At 40.4% G+C, this 20,901-nt stretch overlaps 1 protein-coding gene across 1 annotated transcript; it reads right to left on the bottom strand.

The window, feature by feature from the left end:
• Positions 1 to 4,115: 4,115 nt before the first annotated feature.
• Positions 4,116 to 19,539, bottom strand: cavin4a (caveolae associated protein 4a). The gene is made up of 2 exons (XM_044219788.1): positions 18,923 to 19,539; positions 4,116 to 7,503 (listed from the first exon to the last, which is right to left on the bottom strand). The coding sequence occupies exons 1-2, from the start codon at positions 19,328 to 19,330 to the stop codon at positions 6,901 to 6,903; spliced, it is 1,011 nt and encodes a 336-aa protein (XP_044075723.1). The 5' UTR covers positions 19,331 to 19,539; the 3' UTR covers positions 4,116 to 6,900.
• Between the last annotated feature and the right edge of the window lie 1,362 nt (positions 19,540 to 20,901).

Raw genomic sequence — 20,901 nt, 5'->3', positions numbered from 1 at the left:
TGATGATCTCATAGACCATGATGCACTGCTGCAGGTTAAACTACCCAACAGCATATAAAGCAGTTAAAATGAGCTCAACCTCAAACATCTGCAGCAGTAAAATGCAACACACACATGAATGCAGCAGGAATATGAATCCAGAAACATCAGATATAATAAAACACTGACAGGAAGCGTTTTACTGCACAGGGACGACTTTAAGTAAATGTTGCTATAATACTACACACTTTTACCTTAGTAAGGTTTTGAATGCAGGACTTTTACTTGTGGTGGAGTATTTTCACAGTGTGATATTAGTACTTTTACTTGAGTTAAGGATCTGAATACTTCTTCCTTCACTGGTGCTTCCTCTGTGCACACTGACACCAAATGCGGTACACTATACCGTCTATGTTTGACATTTGTTTGGGCTCAGTTCACTCAGTAATCGTGTCTCTTATTCAAGGACACTGAGCTGGATTGGATTTGCTTTGTTCAGAACAATATGTCTCATAGATGGTGCATGAAAAGAGTACAGAAACAAAATAAAAGCAGAAATGATAACAAGAAATGAACAGAGAATCCCAAATAGATCTCACATTTGTGATTAGTATTGAATCTCAATTTGGTTCAAGTACCAACTGAAATGTGTCTTTAGCACCGAGTATAAAAGCACCTGCCACCGAATGTTGATATTTAATGCCTGCTCAGATTTTTTGTCATATTTCCTGGTTTAAATCTTAATTTACTTATTTTAGACAACATTTTATTGAGCCAAAATAACAACATAATCTACAGATACATTTACCAAGTTGTGCCTATTTCGTATTTTGTTGAATGAAAAGAGGCTTTTGTAAAAAACAAAAAAAAACCCAAAAAACAACAACGTTTCCTTGTGTATCAAAAGAAAATATTGTACTGGCACCAGTACAGAAAACATTCAAACCATATTCAAATTTCGTACCGAGCCCTGGTGATTAGTACAACTAATGACTATGAAATATGCAGATGTGCAAACTGTTCAAAAATGGTTCAAAAAGTAATTCTGAGGTGTTTTTGCTGGTTTGGGGACCCGGCTGGTTGTGTGGTCACGATGTCTCAGACTGACTGTGACTAACAGACTTTCCAGTGTAAACACCAGTTCAGATCCTGGTATCTGCGCTGCTGGACAATAACAGCGTCTGTCAGCCGCACTGCCCGAACACACGAAACAGCTGAATGCTAAATGTATCCTGCCCTCTGATTCGCAGGCTTGTAGCGGAGGGTAACCCCATGAAAGGTTTATCCTCTGCTTTATTGGCTGAATGGAGTTGAACACCTTTAGTTTAAGTTTAAGTCTGTGACCCATTTTCTCTATGTGGACACCTCAGAGTGCAATGTGAACTGTTCTGCTGGACTCCTGCTGCACATTAACATACCATTACCTTTGCACTACGCTCATTTCCAATAATACCTCAAGTAATTGCACTATAACTTGCATATTACACTGATTTTGCACATATTGTGCACATTTCGTGTGTATATGCATATGTATACTTACATACTTATACATATACTGTATATGTATATATACTTAACTGTATATATATATATATATATATACACAACTGTATAACTAAATATAATTTAGTTTTTTATTTCTTAATGTAGTGCTACTTTTATATATACTTTGTTTTATTTAAAATACTTGAATATTTATTTATAAATTTCCTGAGTGTGTAGTGTGGAGGGAGCCACAGCTGCATTTCATTGTGCATTCCTCTACTGTATAATGACAATAAACCTTGAACCTTGAACTATGCCATGGTAAATAACCAAAAGAAAAACCCATTTGATTGATCCATTTATGCTATTTCTCCCTGCTTTCTCCCAAACAGCAGTCCCTGTCCCTGATAACTCTACTGATGTCCTGTCGAGGCTGATTTGACACCTCACCTGGAGTGTGTCATGTGTGGGAGGCAAACTACATCCTCCCCAGATCCACTTCCCACTTTGCCGGTGCTCTGACCAACCAGTCGGAGTCGACAAGGGAGTGATCCCTCACTGGCTTCCCACCCACGAGTTTTGAGTTTGTTGAAACAAACGCTGGACAGGTTTCTTCTAACTGGTCGCCTCAGACTAAATTTAGAATCTAGCTGAATTTCTGTCAGATAAGCTGTCGTTTGATATTACAGATACTGGATTTCTGATATTTTCATCAATATTTGAGAGTTTAGAAAGTCTGATAACAGTTTTTTAAACTTAAACACATAACATAAATCTTGATACGGATGCTTTAGATTTGTTCTTTTGAAGGATTGTGTCCAAAATACAGACTGAACAGGACATTTTACAGTGTAAAAATCAACTTGTCAGTGCTCTCCGGAGGCCCGACTCTGTAATGGTGACACTGTTTCCAAATGAACTTAAACCTAGTTTGGTATTTCTGTACTGCAATTTCTTGTTACTTATCAGCCGACTGATGCCGACATATCTACAATAAGCTAATCTCGTCTGATACATCGACCTGTCCTGGACGATTTATTGGTCTAGCTCTATTTGACATTCAGTGTGAGGGCAATGATTAATCACCTGAACGGTCAACGATTTCTGGCAAACTGTGGTGAGCTTGTTTTATATTATTGGAGAAGCATTTGTGAATGCATGTTGTTGCTAAAACTGTAGTTGACTATGCTGTGAAGGAAATAAAACTCAACGTCTTCCAGACATCTACAGGTCCATATTTCTGTTATTTTGTTCTTGCTTTCTGTTCAAACTAGAATTAGACATGTTGGTCATGTAGCAAAGGTGATTAAAATGTGTTGCAAGACTGACACACTCTTGCTTACCTGCAGTTTAGCAGGCCTTAAACTCTACCATAAACCTTGAAAACTGACCAGAAATATGTTTGAGCTAAACACAATTTTAGCAAACACCCAATCAGACACATGTAATCAGAACCGAGTATTTCCTGTGTTCATGTAATTAATGAAATGATGTAGGTTTCCTTTCAAAATAAAGCTCTGGATTTTTCTCTTGCAGATAATTTGATTGATAATTCTTTCTCCTGTCAGACCACAGAGCGTCTTTTATCATCTTTACAGGTTTTATGTTGCAGCTGGTCAGTTTGATTGGACTCTTTGAGGTAATAAGGGCCCCGGTGTTTGTTTTAGGGCCAATAAATTCACACTTGACAAACTGAGACCTCTGGCCACACAGAGACGAGTCGAACTGTAAATTCCCTCCGGAGCGAAGCTGAATGATTGGCATTTCATTTAGAGGCCGACGCCGGTGGAGAAGTGAATCTGCAGGACTCTGCTGACTCAGTTGAGTGATCGTGTTTTGCTGCCGCCGACATCAAGTTAGTGATTTAATTTGAGCCGCAGATAGATGAGATCAGGAGAAGGTAGCGACAGAGAGGACAGATGATCTGAGCCTCTGTCCCTGCTGTTAAACACAGGTTTGAGATGTTAGTGATAAAACCACACATCTGTGAAGGGATAACCAACGATTGAAGGCTTGGACCTGATTTAAATTGTAATTATAATTACAGTTATATAAGTTATAACATTCCTGCCGGGCCTGTACTGTATTCTCCTATATTTAAATAATGAAGTAAGATGAAGTTCTGTTTTCAACAGGATACATTTTGTCAAACAAGAAATGGGAATTTGATAATGTACGACTAAGAATATTTTCAACGACATTGAATCTAAGTGCGAATTTTCTTTGTATTCGTTTCTCCAATCCTAATTCAAAAAACCCGAATGATTAATGTTGTTTTTTGTCTTTCTTTTTTTTAGGAGGCAACAGGATTGGACCCAAATGCAGACACTGAAGTCGAAGAGAAAGGACTTTACTAAACATTATACTCCAGCACAGCAGTTATTTCAAACTGGATCGTGTGAAACAGCTAATATGATCTCCAGCTCTCTGTCGCCTCACGTTAGCACTGTGAAGACGGCTTGCAATTGTCTCCACGAGCAAATCCACTTATCTCAATGATTTTTTCCATAAATGCTCCAAAATGTTTCCTGTGAATATTGTAGTGTTGTTCCTTTTCATGAGGGATGTAATAAATGTTCATATGAACCATTTTACATGTTTTACATGTTTTTCAGTGTGTGTGTGTTTTTTATCCAGTATACCAGTTCATACAGGTTTCATGAGAACTTTATTTATACAAAAACAAAACAGAACGATTCATATCTGGAGCTGCTTATACAGAAAGCCAAAATAACTGCAGGTCCTCAATCAGCTGTTTTTCATTGTAAAGTATTAAAACTGGATTGAGATGATTGTAAAAACACAATATGGAAACTGAGCTGTAATCAAAAATGAAAAAAGTGTGATATATGCGAGAGATGAAACCTTGTTAAAAATGTTCAAACCAAATACTTTAAATCTACTGCATGAAGTTCACCATCAACACAGTTTAACTCACCAGCAGCAATACAGGAACATAAATACAGAAACAGAAGTTTAAAGCTATACAGGAGGTGTAGTTTTCAGAATAAGACACTGTACTAATATATAATGACAGCACTAAATAAGCTAAGCAACAGCAGATAATATGAAGAGTGTCTGATGACTGAACATCCTGATGAAAGCTGTGACCTCACTAATCACTCCAGGAGAATAAAGTCAGTATGCTCACTGAACTTCAAAAGAAACTATGAATATCAAGCAGCAAAAGTGAAGAAAAAAAAATTTAAAACATTCATACGCCAAAATTCAGCAGTGCTCAAAAAGCTTTGAAGCCACCAACACCTTGTCTCAGAGCGCCTTAAATCCACTACATTCACTTTCAGAAGAGTAATTACAGTCTAATGTCTAAAATATGACAATCAAAATAAGCTTTGTGTCACATCTAGTTATAAGGGACTGTGTTTCTTTAAAGTTCATGCAAAGTTTTATCACTGGCTACTGTGCTGCTCAAACTTAAAGCTGCACTGGGTAAAGATTTTAGCAAATTAATGTTGATTGGCCAAGCTTTAGTCAAACCCACGTAACTTTCTTTAAATCCACAGTTTCCAAAGATACCAAATGTGTCAGGCTGAATTTTGGGGAAAGGTGTCTGAAATTATAAAGCAGACATGTTGAATATTTCCATATGATATATATAAAAAAAAAAAAAACATGGAGTCTTGACTTTGAATATTTCACTCAGTGGAAATATGGAACATGATGATATAAAAAACATATATGCGACATTAAAGGTTTGTCAAAATTAAAGACACTTAAGGGGAAACTAAAGAGGTTAATTCAAGTGACCTTATTTACCCATTGCTCACCTTCAAATTCAGTTTTCATTGACTATTGAACAAAGTGTAAAGCCTGTTCCAGATCCCTGAATCTCCGTCCACATAGCGTTCACTGACAGCTATTTCCACCAGCTGGTTGACCAATCAAAACTTACGTCATCTTTTTACATTCTTTCTGTTCTTTTAAAACAAGGCTGCACATTTTTCTGTTAAACATTATTAAATTAAACTTTGGACTATTTATTCATATCTTGCACTGTAGCTGCTCTGTTTTATTCTATTTTACCATCTCCTATTTTATTTTAAATCATCATTTATATGGCTTTTTATATTGTCTTGTGTTTCTTTTATATCTTGTCTTAATACTTGTATGTATAGCACTTTGAATTGTCTTGTTGTTGAAAGTTGCTATACAAATAAGCTTGCCTTGCCTTACATTGCTAGCTAACTACATCCATGAAAACTAGCGACAGAAATATGGGCACAAAAATGTCGATGGAGCTTACAATTTGTTGTAAGTCGACTAATAACTCTGATGTTGAACTAATGTTGAGTTTAAGCACCGTAAAGTTTACTCTAACTCCATCTCCTTCCTACTATTTTGAATACAGAAACCAGTCTGATGTTGAATCCATTTTATTTTATTTTCTCACCAGGCTTCTCAGAGACCAGCTGAGGCCTGCAGGGACAGCCCGTCCTCATTCCCAGGGCGTCAGATACCGACGTTTCGTCACTTCCCTCTGCGTCATATTAACACGCACAACGTGCCCTTTACCGGCTGTATTAGACGCACAGGGCTGCCAGAAAGCCTTTATGAAATAAGGTGACGTAATGTAAAAAGCGACAAAGAGCGACAAAGTTTACTTAAGGAGGTGGTGGGGTGGTTAGATGGGTCAAACAAACCCAGGAGACAGGGGTTCGTGTCCTGTGTGAAACCGAAAGTTAACGTTGACTTTACGTTTAAAGTTACGTTGCGTGTCACATGACTTCATACTGCCTAACCAAGTGTTTTTTTCCCCTAAACCTCACCACACTTTTAAGTGACGTTACATCGTTTCTGAAGGCGTCTCCTGCTAACGCCAAAGGGCAGCTTGTGCGTGCTTATGCAACGCTGAGGGGCGCGACAAAACGTCGATATCTGACGCCCTGGGAATGACGACGCGTTGGCACGGAGCAAATTTCACCTTCCCAGTTAAGGCAGTATGTACAACATTATATGTACATCCAGATAAAAGATCAATACATGAACTTCAGATCCACATTCATCAACCTTTTCAAAGTTTTATCAACCATTTCTTTTCCTTCCAGCCGTCTGGTGCAACCTGTTGACAATCTCACATCTCTGAAATTTGGACAAATCCTAAACCTGTACTTTTCTTCGTGCATTCGAAATAAAGATTCATTCATGTCAAGTTGTTTAAATTATATAATTGTTAAAAACTGATAACAGATAATATTTAATAGAGTAACTCGAATAGATTTAATAAATAACCAGTTCATCTTCTGATGAGTTGTTGGTGTCCGTACCGATACCCACCTCACGTCTTCTGTTTTAATACATTCTGGCAAATATCGTCCATCATCGTTGTCGACCAATCACAGACCTTCTGGGCATTACGAGCTTCCTCCAGTGTTGCGCCTCCTCCTCATGTCAGCGCTGTCTGATCTGACGCCTTATCTACTTCCTGTAATCCTCTTCTCCTATCCGGGTGGCGCCGGCCTCCTCCACGGGCCCCTCCCTCTTGGTTTCCATGGCGACCTCGGTGTAGGTGACCCCCGGGAGCACTGCCGGCTCCGCGATCTGAGCCTGGATGTGGAGCTCGGGGTTGGCCTCGGCCTCTGCACCCTCCTGGCCCTCGGCGACAGCTCTCTCCTTCTTCAGCTTGATGCGGAAGGTCTCTTTGCTCGGAGCTTTCTTGGCGATGTTCTCCTTCAGCCGCTCGCCGGACTGCTTCAGCCGCTCGCCGGCTTGGTGCATCTTGTCCCTCCGCTCAGCCGGCATGACCCTCTCACCCAGGTTGTGAAACTTGGTGCCCAGGTTGTCTTTGGTTTTGCTCATGTTCTCTTTGGAGAACGCGGCCTTCAGGGTCTCGGTGCTCTTCGCGACTGATTTCTTGATGCGGGCAGCTCGTGAGGGGTCGGCCTCCTCCACGCTCAGGTACTCCTCGTCGGAGGAGAGGTCGACGGGGATGTCGTAGGAATCGGGCTCGATCTCCAGCCCGTCCAGGCCGGGTCCTTTGGGAGACTTAGTGACAGCCACTGATGGGATTTCCGTCTCACCCTACAGAGAAGAAAATAGAAAGGACAGAATATAGTCAGCAAAACAGGGCTTCCAAACAGGACCAGAGAGAAACAACCAAGACAGTAAGAAGCAACTTGCTTGCAAGTAGCGTTGGGCAATAAAACCATCATAGCATCAGACAGTGTGCATTTGCAATATCACGTCAAGTCAAGTCAAGTCACTTTTATTTATATAGCCCTCGATTCGGATAAGGTAAAACTCCCCTTTGCCATATACTGTTTATACCCAGATATGCACCAGGCTGCTTTTTGGTAATATTGTATTTTTATATATATTTTTGCATCAATGTGATGAAGTAGATTAGATTTAATCCATATTTCACACACCTTCTTGCAAAAACTGAAAATTGTATTTTCTTTCATCTTAAGTGCATTGGTTTTGTATTGAGCTGTGAGTGCTTGACTGAACGCAGTACTGTGACTGCACGCATCCTGTTTAGCCACTGAAGTGTTGCTTTCGCTATGCAGGCAGAATAGACACAAAGCTGAGCTCCGAACACGTCGCCTCCCTGCATGTTACACTACAGCTACTCATGTTTGTCTTTTGCTCTGTGTATACTTTGTGTTGGTTTGTGCACACCAGAGGCATTCCTAAGTACTTTCCCTTCGTGTAAGCGAGTTACTTCCAACTGTCTTTATGATGCGGTATCTATGACTTGACAGCGCAATGAGGAGTAGAAGGCCTTAAAGGCTTTTCACACCCATCGTCCAGCCTTGCAGGTGTTTTCACTTATCCGCCTGCTTGAAGGACATCACCCTCTCTAGTTGCACCTGTTAAGGCAGGACGACCTACACCTTTTTCATTCTTATTGCTATGTTGAAGTTGGTGACCTCACAAAATTTACAGCATATCTCCGATAAACTTCAAACCAGTCGGTCAGGTTAACCGAAAAAAGGGATACGCTGACATTTAGGGCAGTTTCCCCCTGCTTCCAGTCTTTGTGCTAAGCTAGGCTATACACGTCCTGGACCTGTCTCTGTGCTGGACACACAGAGATGAACCTGATATCCATCTAAAACGTGTGACTCTGGGGAAGACAGAGAACACGAGGATTTAAAAGTGTTAAAGCCCTTTAAAGTTGAGGTCTGCTGGAGTTTTGAGCCCACTGATCAGTTAACAAAATATCACACTGCACATATTGACGTTTACTTGCAAAATGCCTTGTCTATCACTCTACTGGACACAGAGATGAAACTGATATCTATCTGCTCATCTGTCTCTTCTATCCATTAGGGATAAATTACTGTGTTGCTCATTGAGATGATGCAGGTCCAGATAGAAAACATGATATTCCTGTGAGATACTCTGTCAGACCTGGCCTGCAGCCTCTTGCCTCGAACACACTGGCATCTTCATGAGATCAGCATCTTCAGATTATCAGTAACTGAGACTCATTCAGACAGGAAGCTGCTGGCAGGAAACAACACCTGTAACTCAAGATGGCTGGTAATAATAATGACACCATCTGGTTTTAGCAGCGAGGCAGTCCACCACTTTGGTCCAGACTGAAATATCTCAACAGCTATTGGATGGATTGTTATGAAATTTGGTTCAGATATTCATGTTCCCCTCAGGATGAAATGTAATGGTGATCCTCTGATGTTTCATCTAGCGCCACCATCAGGTCAACATTTTAATGCAAAGGTGTCAAACTCTGGCCCGTGTAATTATATTTGGCCCGTGAGGCAATACCAAATGCCTACTAGAGCTGGCCCGCCGGTATTATACAGCGCATTCACCGCTAATACTACAAATCCCATAATGCTCTGCTGTTGTTTTGGCGCGTCAATCATGACAGGACCCAGAAACGCCCTCTCCTCTGTGACAGTAATCATAGCGACCTCATGCTACAACTGTCAGATAGGTGTTCAGATGTGATTCTTGGGCACGGAAAGTCAATAAATTATAAATTTCCCTATATTTTTGTCGGAATAAAAACATAAAAAAATTATAAAAGAAATTGCATGATATAGAAAATAAAAAAATACATAAAAATAATTTAAAAAATGAATATATTTTACGTTGAAATTTGGTTCAAAGCAGATGTCGATTCAAATATTTTCATTTCCCTATAATTTTGTCGGGGAATGTATATTGTTTGGTTACATATTCAATGTTAAAGCAAAACTTGTTTGGTTCCATATTAAAAGGTTAATTTGTTCAATGTTGGCCAGCGACTTTGTACAAGTTTTAAATTTTGGCCCGCTGTGTATTTGAGTTTGACAGTCCTGTTTTAACGAGTCCAACACTTTGGTTTCTGACCAAATACCTGCAGAACTGATGACATTCCCATCAGCCTCAGCTGCACTCTGTTTACTGCTAATTAGAAAATGTTAGCATGCTAACACGCTAAGCTATGACTGTGATCATGGTAAACATTATACCTGCTACATTACATGCATTTGCATGTAGCTCAAAGCACCGCTGTGTTTCAGTGCAGCCTCACAGAGCCGCTAGCATGGCTGTGTCTTGTTTTAGATATTTAGTACAACACTGTACTTAAAGGGCAATACTGATAGTTTTACATTATTAAGCACATCAACTAAAAATTGCATTATACTTTAAATTAATGCTGATCATTTTCTAAATCACCATCTTTTAGATCAGTTTCCCTCCTTCCAGGCAGCCTGTAGTTTTAGTTTATTTTTTCTGAAAATCAGCTCGCTTAGACTTGTAAACATATCATATCTAATTATGAATATTATCAATTTTTATTTGTAGAAGTTATCTTATTGATTAACACGGTAAAGGCTTTTGATTTGAAACCTCTCTTTATTGTTGCACTCAAGGAGGCTCCCAAAACACAGATAAATGTCAGCTTTCAATGGTTAAACTGACATTTAGCTGACCTGCTGATCCAGAGCGCTTGTTTTAATTTCAATAACAGGAGGAATACTTCGAGCCTGGCAATGTTTCATTGCTTATTGTCCATCTGTCTCTATTTTACCTAAATTCCCGAGTACTTAGTTAAAAGCAGACGATTTTTTCTAAACGATCAGACTTTTTTCTCAGAAAAGATTAAAAACATTTGAGTCAGTGGGATGAACGTGACTTTTTTCAATGTGATTTTGAATCATTACATAAATATCATTAACGCACTGATATTGAGGTAATGCTGTGATACTGTGGTTTTAATTTTGACCAAATTGCCCACCATGCCACAATTTTCCCTCTTATTTCTCACTTTTTAAAAAAAGCAGGATTGTCATATGTTTCTTGATGTTTCTTGATCGTCTACTCAAACAAACCGGCTCTTGCAGGGACCTCCTCCCAGGCCTGCTCCACCCGCTGCGCCCTACAGGTGACTTTGGATGTGAAAGCCAATTAATCCTAATTAAACTGTGGCCACCTGCAACGATCACACTCATTAATCAGGGAGGAGCCGTCAGAGCGCGTCCAGACACTGTGAATGACACAATAATTACACCGGCAGGGGATGTGGGTCAAGACGTGTATTAATAACCTCGGGTGGTGGCAGAGGAGAGAGAGAGGCTCTGCTGAGCTGAGACCATCAGCTGAAAGCCGTGGTGGGATGTAATTACGTACATTTACTCAACTACTGTACTTAAGTTCGATTTTGAGGTACTTGTACTTGAGTATTTCTATTTTATGTTACTTTACATTTACTTACTACTCAGTTACATTCCACCACTGCTTATTTATAGGTAACATTAATATAACTTAATAACGCTTTGCACTGTTCTCAACAAATAATATTTCAAATCAAATAATCCCCCTGCGACATTTCCAGAACTTGTAGCGATGTCGGATGTTCTGCATTGTTATAGCAACGTTAGCTGGGTGACCTCCTGCTTTAATTGTGTTTGTGCCTGTTGGGGAGTTTAACTCATAAACGTTTCATTGCTCAGCTTCTCTCACTGCCACACAGCAGAAATATCACAAACTAAAACCCATTAACTTCTCCAAAATGACGCGCTGTCCTCTAATGTCCGGTGTTGTGAACAACAGCCGAGGCGCAGAGGCCCTTGGTGTAAACCAGCAGCCATTTATCTTTTTCTTATTACTGTCCCGGCCTTCATTATTCAGCCGCTGGCGACGTCTGTCTCTAACAAACCGCCTGTTGCTTCCCGGTTAAATGACCGCAGCTGAAGCTCTATATTAGGAGATGAACGGAGACCTCAGAATAACCGACAGCACATCAGTCATGAGGAAACTCAACACTGCGACTGTCTCCTCTGCAGGCCGGACGGAGAGAAAGCCTGAACCACCCGGGACCGGACCGGACCGAGCTAAACCTGGACTCAGTGCACAGAAATACAAAGAGTAAAGAAGGATGCGTCTGTTGTAGCTGGGAACACAGTAACTAAACTTTGGTAATCTGTGGCCACCACTGCACTCAGTCAACTAGACAACTAAGGCAAGAGAACTACATCACGTTAAAGCCGGTGTGATAGCCACAACTAGCCTTAGCTTCTGTAAAGCTAAAACTGAACTGACTCACTGATTTTCCCCCTAGCTGTTGTCTGTAATTAAAAATATCTATTTTGATGAACTGACATATTGGCAGTTTCTTATTACACATAATTAAAGGAAGCACTAGCTTAATCCCGCTAAAGGTAGCAGAGTAGCAGTAACCGCCATCTGAGCTTTTGACTGAAGCATTCGTGTGATTTGGTGCGGCTATAAGCTACCTATGAATCACACGTTTAAATTTAATAAATTGTATTGCAAAATAAATATTGTAGTATTTGTAATATAGCATGTAGTATATATTATAGTAGACAGACAAACAGAGAGACATTTAATTCCTATGAGCTGTAAATGATCAAAATTTGTTTTATTTTCCTAAACAGACGAAGAAAACTGAAGTACATTTACTCAAGTACTGTACTTCAGTACAGTATATCCAATTCATTCTACTTTATACTTCAACTCTACTACATTTCAGAGGGAAATATTGCACTTTTTACTTCACTACATTTATTTAACTGCTATAGTTACTTTGATTTTACATACAACACATATGATCAACTTATATGATGAACTAAATACGATGCATGTTATAGATTAAAGGCCCCAAAGACCCTCACAGGTGTTTTCGGTTATGTTGTAGGTTGGGATTTACGTGAGGTCATCACGTACTTATAAGAATGATTATTGAATAATTTTTGCCTCGCAACAAAACTAACAGGAGAGACACTGAAGTCCTGAAAAAATGGCTTTTTATCTTGTTGTACACAATAATAACTTGTGTGTGTGATGATTATCTTGTGTGCAGAAGATAAAAAAAAGCATCTTTCGGACCTTGAAGGCTCCATAATTTAATAGGGGCCATTCTGGATAGCGATGACTTTGACTTTTGATACTTTAAGTACATTTTGATGGTGATACTTGTGTATTTTAGTAGAATTTCGAATGCAGGACTTTTACTTGTAACAAGTATTTTTACTTTTACTTAAGTAAAGGACCTGAGTACTTCTTCCACCGCTGTAGATTCATCATTTTCCTCTCAACTCTCTCTAGTAACTACTTTACTTTGTTGATGTCGGGACCTTCTTTAAAACAAGACAACAACCTTTTTTGCATCACTTTTATATTTTTATCAATCAAATCACATATCAGCTTAAGCTATACGTAGGTCAAACATCTGAATGAGACATAAGTGACCTTTTATCTCCTCAACCTCCTCTGAAAAAAATTGTCAAGCAACATTTGTTTCGTTTTTTTTACTCATATTAGCAAGCACATCATGTAGCTACGTGGGTAATAAGGGACCGATTAGCTTGCATACTGATGACCTACTTTAGTGTGCTTTAGCGCCACATTCAAGGTCATTACCGCCAATGGCATGTCACCTCCACGTTATTTTCTGTGCATCAGGACACCTTGTCGTGTATTATTGCTAAGAAATCCTACAGCGTGTTTTACTTGATCTTTACTAATTCATATTTATTTCAAAGTACTTTTAAATGGTAGTTTTCGGTCCTGACACAGCTACTCGTCATAACCTGAAACAACACCCCAAATTGCCGAAATCTCAGCGTCTCTGAGGATAAACACAGCTGATGTGAACGTGTTGAGTGTCCTGCAGTTGTACAGTCCTGCTTTTACTATGTCAACAACAAAATGCAGCTTCCAGAGTAGGAGGGAATATATTACTCTTTTAACTGCTCTGTACTGGCTTCCCATAACATCCTGGACAGATGACAAGATTCTTTTGATTACTTTAATGCAGGCTTGAGGCACTTTATACTTCTTATATTACTGGCCCCATGTCAATTTAAGTGCAGCCTCCACAAATAGAGCCTGTTGATGCTCCCTAAATCTAGACTGAAGAATAAAGGCGACTGGTATTCTGCCATCAGGACCTGAAGACTGAAGGGCACTGGACTTTGATGTTGACTGACAGTTTTATTAGGTCTGTCCCCTAAAATCACTGCACTTTTCTTTTTTAGCTGTGTCATTGTACACAGAGCAACGCAGGATAACAGCATAGCAGGCTTGTCTCAAAATTAAGGAACTACAAAACTACTTTTGAACCAGATGCTGGTCCAACCGCCTCTGCTGCCGTGCGGTGTGATCGACTGTTTAGCTGACAGCGCTATTAGCAGCAGGAACCACAAACGTGACTGAGAGACTGGAGGTAAATAACAGGAAGAACTGGAGTTCCTGCTGAGGTGGAACTCAAACACACAGAAACACTCGATCGGTCTGTTGCTAGCTAGCTTACAGCTAACGTCTGTACAGTTGGTACATTGGCTGTTTGGGGCGAACAAACACAAACAGTATAAACTGACTATCCATCCGTCCATTAAGATAATCTATACCCGCTTATCCTTTAGAGGGTCGGGGGGGCCCCAGCTGTCCGCCAGGTTCAAACCTCGAACCTTCTTCCGGTGTGACAGTGCTCACCACTGCACCACCGTGCCGCTTTAGTTTTTCTTGCCTAGTTTTATACATCTTTACTTTACGTTATATTATTTCTGGCATTATTATCTTGTCTTACAGCATTTTATCTTCCATTATCTTTTGTTTGAGGTGTTTTAAGGGGCGGTCCTTGAAGCAGCAGGTCAGGATGACTGACACCCCCCCCCCCCCCGTATACTGACCCCTGTGATAAGCTGCCATGTCAGACCCTGATTCTGGTTGACAGCAGTTTATGGCGTGTCCCTGCTGGCAGAGAGGCTGAATGCTGTGGTCCCAGAATAGGTCTCGCTGTCACGGATCCACAGCAGCTGTTAGCGGCACATAGCGCCCCGGTTACTATTCTGAAGTTGGGACGTTAACGAAGACAGCATCTCCATCTAATACTGGCTGCTGAATGTATATCTGCAGAGCCGTATGTAAAGATGAGTGTTTATCTCTCATTCATCGGCATCCATCTTTAACATCATCGGCATTTCTATTTTATAACAAGTTTCAGTAGAGAGTTACAGTGTCCCGTAATGGCCTGGATGCCTTTTCAGAAGAAAGGTTGTGGGAAAACTGAATGAAAATGTCGTTTGAATGTGTACATGTAAAGATTACAGGCAAAGACTATAAACATGAGGTCCAGTATATTGGTCTTCCAGTCAGTATGAAACTGAATCCCTCAATTATTTACCTTCAAATTCTACTAGTTTACCCTTTGATAATGATCTAATTAAGGACATTTTAATGGGATAATTCATGGCTAAATTAATGGATTGCAAAATTTTAAGGTATTTTTAATGGATTATCTGCACAGTTTAAGTAAAAATCCCCTGAACTCCTTTTAAGGCACACATTAAGGAGAACCTATGATGTTGTTTTGTAAATTGTAAACTGTTTTTACCCCTTAAAACATTCTTAATCTATGCAGAAAATCCATTACTTCGATTAATATGTTTGGCATGTTTTTTGTTGTAAATTAAGTAGTAATTAAGGTTATTTTAAGGGACCAAGTGTGCCAGGATATGTTCAACTGTACAACTCAATAAGTCATTGAAATGAGCATTTTGTGCCCTCTAATTACAAATCATTCCCTTAAATTATGGTCCTGATTTGTGTACTTTACAAATTCAAAGTATGTTGCTCTCTTAAATCAGAAAAAATGTATTCCTGAAATTCATTTGTTCACCTATGCCTCAAATGATTCACTTCCTTTACCATAAACCGCTTGGATTTATTTTTTTTTATATCTTGGAATGAGATACCACCATGTGAAAGTGTTTCCCTCCATACAAGAGAAGGAAGAGAGCAGATTAAGTCATCTGAGAGCACAAATCAGTACTTCAGAGGAAAATGTATGTAAAATAAGGATACTGACAGGGCCAGATTAACCCCCACTGAGCCACAGAAACCAACCAATTTGTCTACGCTGGAATATGTTTGTAATTAATCTAATTACTACAGATTCATTCCCGTGTAGCAAAAACTGTTCACGCCTGACACCACTCCGGACTCTGACTGTTTCTGATCAAGGCTGCAGCTCAAATTTTGACGCTCTTCGCCTCTTGTCTGACCAAAGCTGCACTCACACAGCCTGCAGCGATGTACAGAGTCTTTGATCACCGTTAACAGTCTGGGTTCAGAGAAACATCTCTTTCTGTCTGCCATCTGACCAGCTGCTTCCACAGAAAATCCCACAGCACTCCAATTTAATGCTATTATAAAGTCTGTCCATCTCTTTAACAACGACTGCCTCCTCAATCAACACAAGTGCCTCAAAGTTTTCTCACTCTCTTTGCACTTTTAAAGGTTGTATCATGTGTCTATTTGGAGATAAGACACCTCGTTTGGTTTATTTTTCAACCCTTCATGTTAAGCGATGACTCAATAGGAATTTTTGTTCATGCAAATGTACATTTTTAGGCTCAAAAGCGCTCAAATGGCTGTGTTCAAAGTGAATCATCTTGTTTTCACCTGACCTGATTAAGGTCGTTTGCACTTTGGATGAAAGTGTTCCCTCTCAACACAACGAGGATGCATTTCTATAAACTGCCAGAGTTTCGGAGGGCTCTTAAGTGTTGAACTTACACCACCCTTCATTTCCTCACATCCCCACTCGCCTTCTGACTGCGTCCACTGCTTAATGAATTGAGTTAAGATCTCGCTGCTTGGCACAGAGTTTGTACCGCCTGAGGGATTGAATCTACTTTATTTTTGATACTTAACTTAATTATGCTCCAGTTCCTTGTAAACGGAAACCTGGACGGGACCCTGGATCTGATAATCCAGAGTGGACCTGCCCTCCCTCAACAGCCCTTGACTGCCTCTTGTGTCGACTGAATTCACAGATTCTTATTTGAAGGTGTTTTTTAAACTGTCCCCACTGCTAAAGGCCCTAAAATGCTGTTTTCTCAATCAGCTTCTTACTGTGAGCGATGGCTTCCTGCTAAAACACACACATTTCTGCCAAAGTTACAAGTTGAAGTGGGCGGAGCTCAGCTGGACACAGATGATGTCATGTATTTCCATGCACCAATCAGGATTTGGCATCATTTGAATCACAAATGAATATGAATGCATTCATTCAACAAATGAATGCAATACGGTGTAGTCCCTCATTCGTCCAGGAGTGTTCCATCGTAGAAAAGGTTTCAGTCGTAGTCATCTGGACGCTGTTTTCAGAATCAAGACGTTTCGGCTCCCATCCGGAAGTCATTCTCAACTGTGAAAATGGTCTGAGAACTCAGAAATCTAAGCTACTCTGTGTTGCTTAAGCCCCGCCCTCAGGGAGGACTCCTTTCTGAGGGATGGGAGCCGAAACGTCTTGATTCTGAAAACAGTGTCCAGATGACTACGACTGAAACCTTTTCTACGATGACAAAATGAATGCAATCACAGTTGTTTTGTTGTCAATCAAATGTGATCAAACCACACACAGTCCTGATGATTTTATGACTGTTAAACTCACCACAAACAAAACTTTAACATTGATTGTTGCGTGTTTGTTGTCAAGAAAAACGTAAGATTTGAAACCAAATTTTCAGGATCTTCATCCGTTAGTGAAATTTGAACATAATTGGGCCCATCGGGTTTTTTTCTTGACACTGGGCTGGCCCAATAACACCTTTAAATCCCTCCCCCGACCAAAGAGAGAAAACATGAAGGTGGTGCTGAAAAGCTGAGAGAGAAGAGGTTGAAGTCCCTTGAGGCTGATGCAGCCAGTTGTTTTAAAATAACAAATAATTCATTTGGCGCCGTTACCTGTCAATCATCTCAGCCTAGTGAGTCCGAAGGCAGCAGAGAGAGCAGCCCAGCGAACCCAGCGAGCCCAGTTCAACTGTTAGGCAAGGTTCTGCAGCTGAAGCGGTAAGACACAAGGCAATAGGGATACGATAAGGTCTGGGTTTGGCTAGCTATATCGGGTGCCTTTGGTTGAAACATGTTCAACTTTTCATAAAGTTGATGCGCTCGTCTGTGTCACTTTTCGTGACAATCACAGCCTGGATGGGGCGGGACATTAAAAAAAGGTTGACATGCTACAGTAAAGTTTCAAATGTTGAACTTATTGTTATTCACGAATGGTTCTGGTTATTGACAAGTTAGTACTTAGCATTAACAAATTAGAGACTAACAACCAATCTAAACCATATTTCCTGCACAAGGATTTAATGAAGGAACAAAACCTACAAAAATGAAACAGCTGCATTGTCCAGTTGGAATTACTATACTAGTGGTATATAATATACTATTATATGAAATTATGATTATGTGAATATACTAACAGCCAAAAGTAAAAAGTATACTTTATACTTTTTAGTGGCCAGAAGATGTGAAATTATCCAGTAACTCAAAACAACAAAACAAAAAATAAATGAAAAATGTCAGGATTCTTTTTGTGTAGCAGGAATGCGTTTTTCTCAGATTTATCTCGTGAACACCCACTGGAAATCACTGGATTATTAATCAATCAATTATTCTTTTCTTTTTTTTTGTCCGAATAGTAATGGCCTAAAAGGGGTCCCCATGGCTACTTTAAGTAACTACTGTATACCACCAGTGTCCTTGTTTGTTCAGCTGTATATTTGTTTATTGTTTATTTACTTATGATTTTCTTCTTTATTGCATTTGCCCAACAAGTGTTGCTGTCTACTTAATTTATTTCTGTTTTCTCCTCGTGGGATCATCATGGAATAAAGAAAAGTCTAAAACAAGTTTGACCAAACCCAAAGATTTTCTGTAGCAAATTCTCACACTTTAGACACTTTAACCCGCAAATGCATTTTTACTTGATGAATGACTTAAACAATTAACTGGTAGACATAATTGCTGCGATTGACCGACAGATTAATTGAGTAATTGTTTCAGCAAAAAAAAAGCATAAAGTTGTTGAAAGAATTTGAACACTTGATACCTTCAGTCTCAGTTATGCTCTTCATGTTTTCACTTCAAAATGTTCAATCTTTGCGATTTAGAAACCCAGAAATACAAACCATCTTTTTGACATACATTCATCCAAACCTCTGCTTACCTGATAGATGACGACGCGGAACTTGTTGCGGGTGAGCAGCTCATCCTGCGTGGATTCAACCTTCTTGACGCGAACGTTTTGTTTCTCGACGCGCGTCCGGACCTCCTTGACATTGGCGCTGACCTTGCGGGTCTTCTGCAGGAGCTTCTCCACCGTGCCGCTGGTGTCAGTGTGGTCCTTGGCCAGTTTCAGGACGTCGCCCTGGATGGTCTTGATGTTGTTCTCCAGCTCCAGCTGACGCTCCTCCATGCGCTGCTGGCCGGACTGGACGTTGTCGATGATGCCGGCCACGCGCTCCAGCAGAGACAGGATGGTCAGGGCACTGATGGGGTTCCCGGCCTCATCCTCCACCCCGATGATCTCCAGCTTCTCCTGGACGCCTGCCGTGCGATACTTGTGCTGATCCATTGCAGTGTTTTGATGGCTGGGGGAGAATTAGTTTGAAACCTGCTTAAAAGTTGCAGATTTGTGGTTTAGTCTGGGGAAGGGGACCAGGACCGTTGGAGTTACCAACAGGGAGACCGGAGAGTGGCAACACCCAACCGCTGTGACCCAAACTCAGGTCAGGGGACAGGAGAGAGGGGAAACTCCACCTCCCCCTTTTAAAAAAGGCTTCAGGATCCAAAGGGAACCTGAATTCAGCCCTCATCTGGAAGTGGGCCAGGCGGTAAACTCAGAGGGGAGCGGCAATGCTTACACGAACCGCCCCAGCTAAAAATAAAAACTCTTTGTAAGGCGACACTCTGACATTTTGGGAAGACGCAAGGCAGAGGATGATGGAAATCCCAGTCCAAGTCCTGCTCCGCTTTGTTAGAGCCACGCAGACTGAGTCATGATTTTCCGTTATTTGCACATATGTTCGTGCTAGCAGCTGCGAAACATGTACATCAGCGGCAGCTTAGGAGTCGTTCAGCTCTGCACTGAAAGATGCAAAGAAGCCACAGTTGTCTGGTCTGATTACACAGTGTTGGAATGTTTTCGGGGATTAAACATTGCAGCGCTGCCCTTTTTACTTTCCCCTGGGCAGCAGAGTCCAAACATTGACTGTGACTGAGATCTGAGGCTCTTTATAGAGACGACGCAAGGAGTGTCAGAGTGACACTATTTTAACGCTCACTGCACAGAAGGAATTATTTATTCTGAGCATTACTTCTGTGCTAAGTGTGCAGTACATGTCCGATGTGCTGTATAGTGTGGAGTGAATAATTGTTGGTCTTTAGCTCATAGTTTGACAAAGTCATGAACTTGTGTTGTCATCTATTAATAACAATGTGTTGAAAAGTATTTGTTGTCCATAAATACACACATGAATGTGTTAAAAATAACATAGGCCTGCACTTACAGTCGCGCCCCTAAATTCTGCAAGGATAAGCTTTCGTGACTTGCTCCCACGCAGTGATGGGTCAAAGGGGGCTAGGGGATCCTTAAGGTGCAATCAAAGTGCAGCAAAACAACACAAAGCTAATTTTCACCTTGTGATATTCGTGTGAGAATGACCGCCCGGCTAGTTTTTGTAGTTTGTGTTTATTCGCCCCAAAACAGCCAGTGACTGTTTTCCTTCAGTCTCTCGCTCCCATTTCTTACATTTTATCAGTTTGCCTTGACCTTAGCCTTGTTTCTCCAAAGTTAGGAGCTAATATTTTTGACATTGTATCACTTCACTTTAACTGCTTGGCTACAGTTTACTATGATCTTTAATTGCATGTGGGAAACTCGATGCACGGTAAGGTAGGTGATGTCTTGAATTAAGCAGATACTACTGCTGTTGTTAGCCTCAGTGCCCATGAGAAGTTATCTGTGGTTTGGTGAAGAAATGAAAGTTCCTCCACCATGACTTCAGCACAGATTAAAACGTATTGTTGAGTTTGAGATGATGATATTGAACGCATAGATATTGTGTCTTTATGTGTAAACTCCTGATATTTCCTGTCTATGAAGGAGGCACTACTTCAGGATCAGGGACTTTTTAATGAATGAAT

Source organism: Siniperca chuatsi, linkage group LG13, assembly GCF_020085105.1.
Source record: "Siniperca chuatsi isolate FFG_IHB_CAS linkage group LG13, ASM2008510v1, whole genome shotgun sequence".
NCBI classification, from domain to species: Eukaryota; Metazoa; Chordata; class Actinopteri; order Centrarchiformes; family Sinipercidae; genus Siniperca; species Siniperca chuatsi.
The sequence above is the reverse complement of the archived record's forward strand: the minus strand, read 5'-3'. Positions and strand labels throughout refer to the sequence as shown.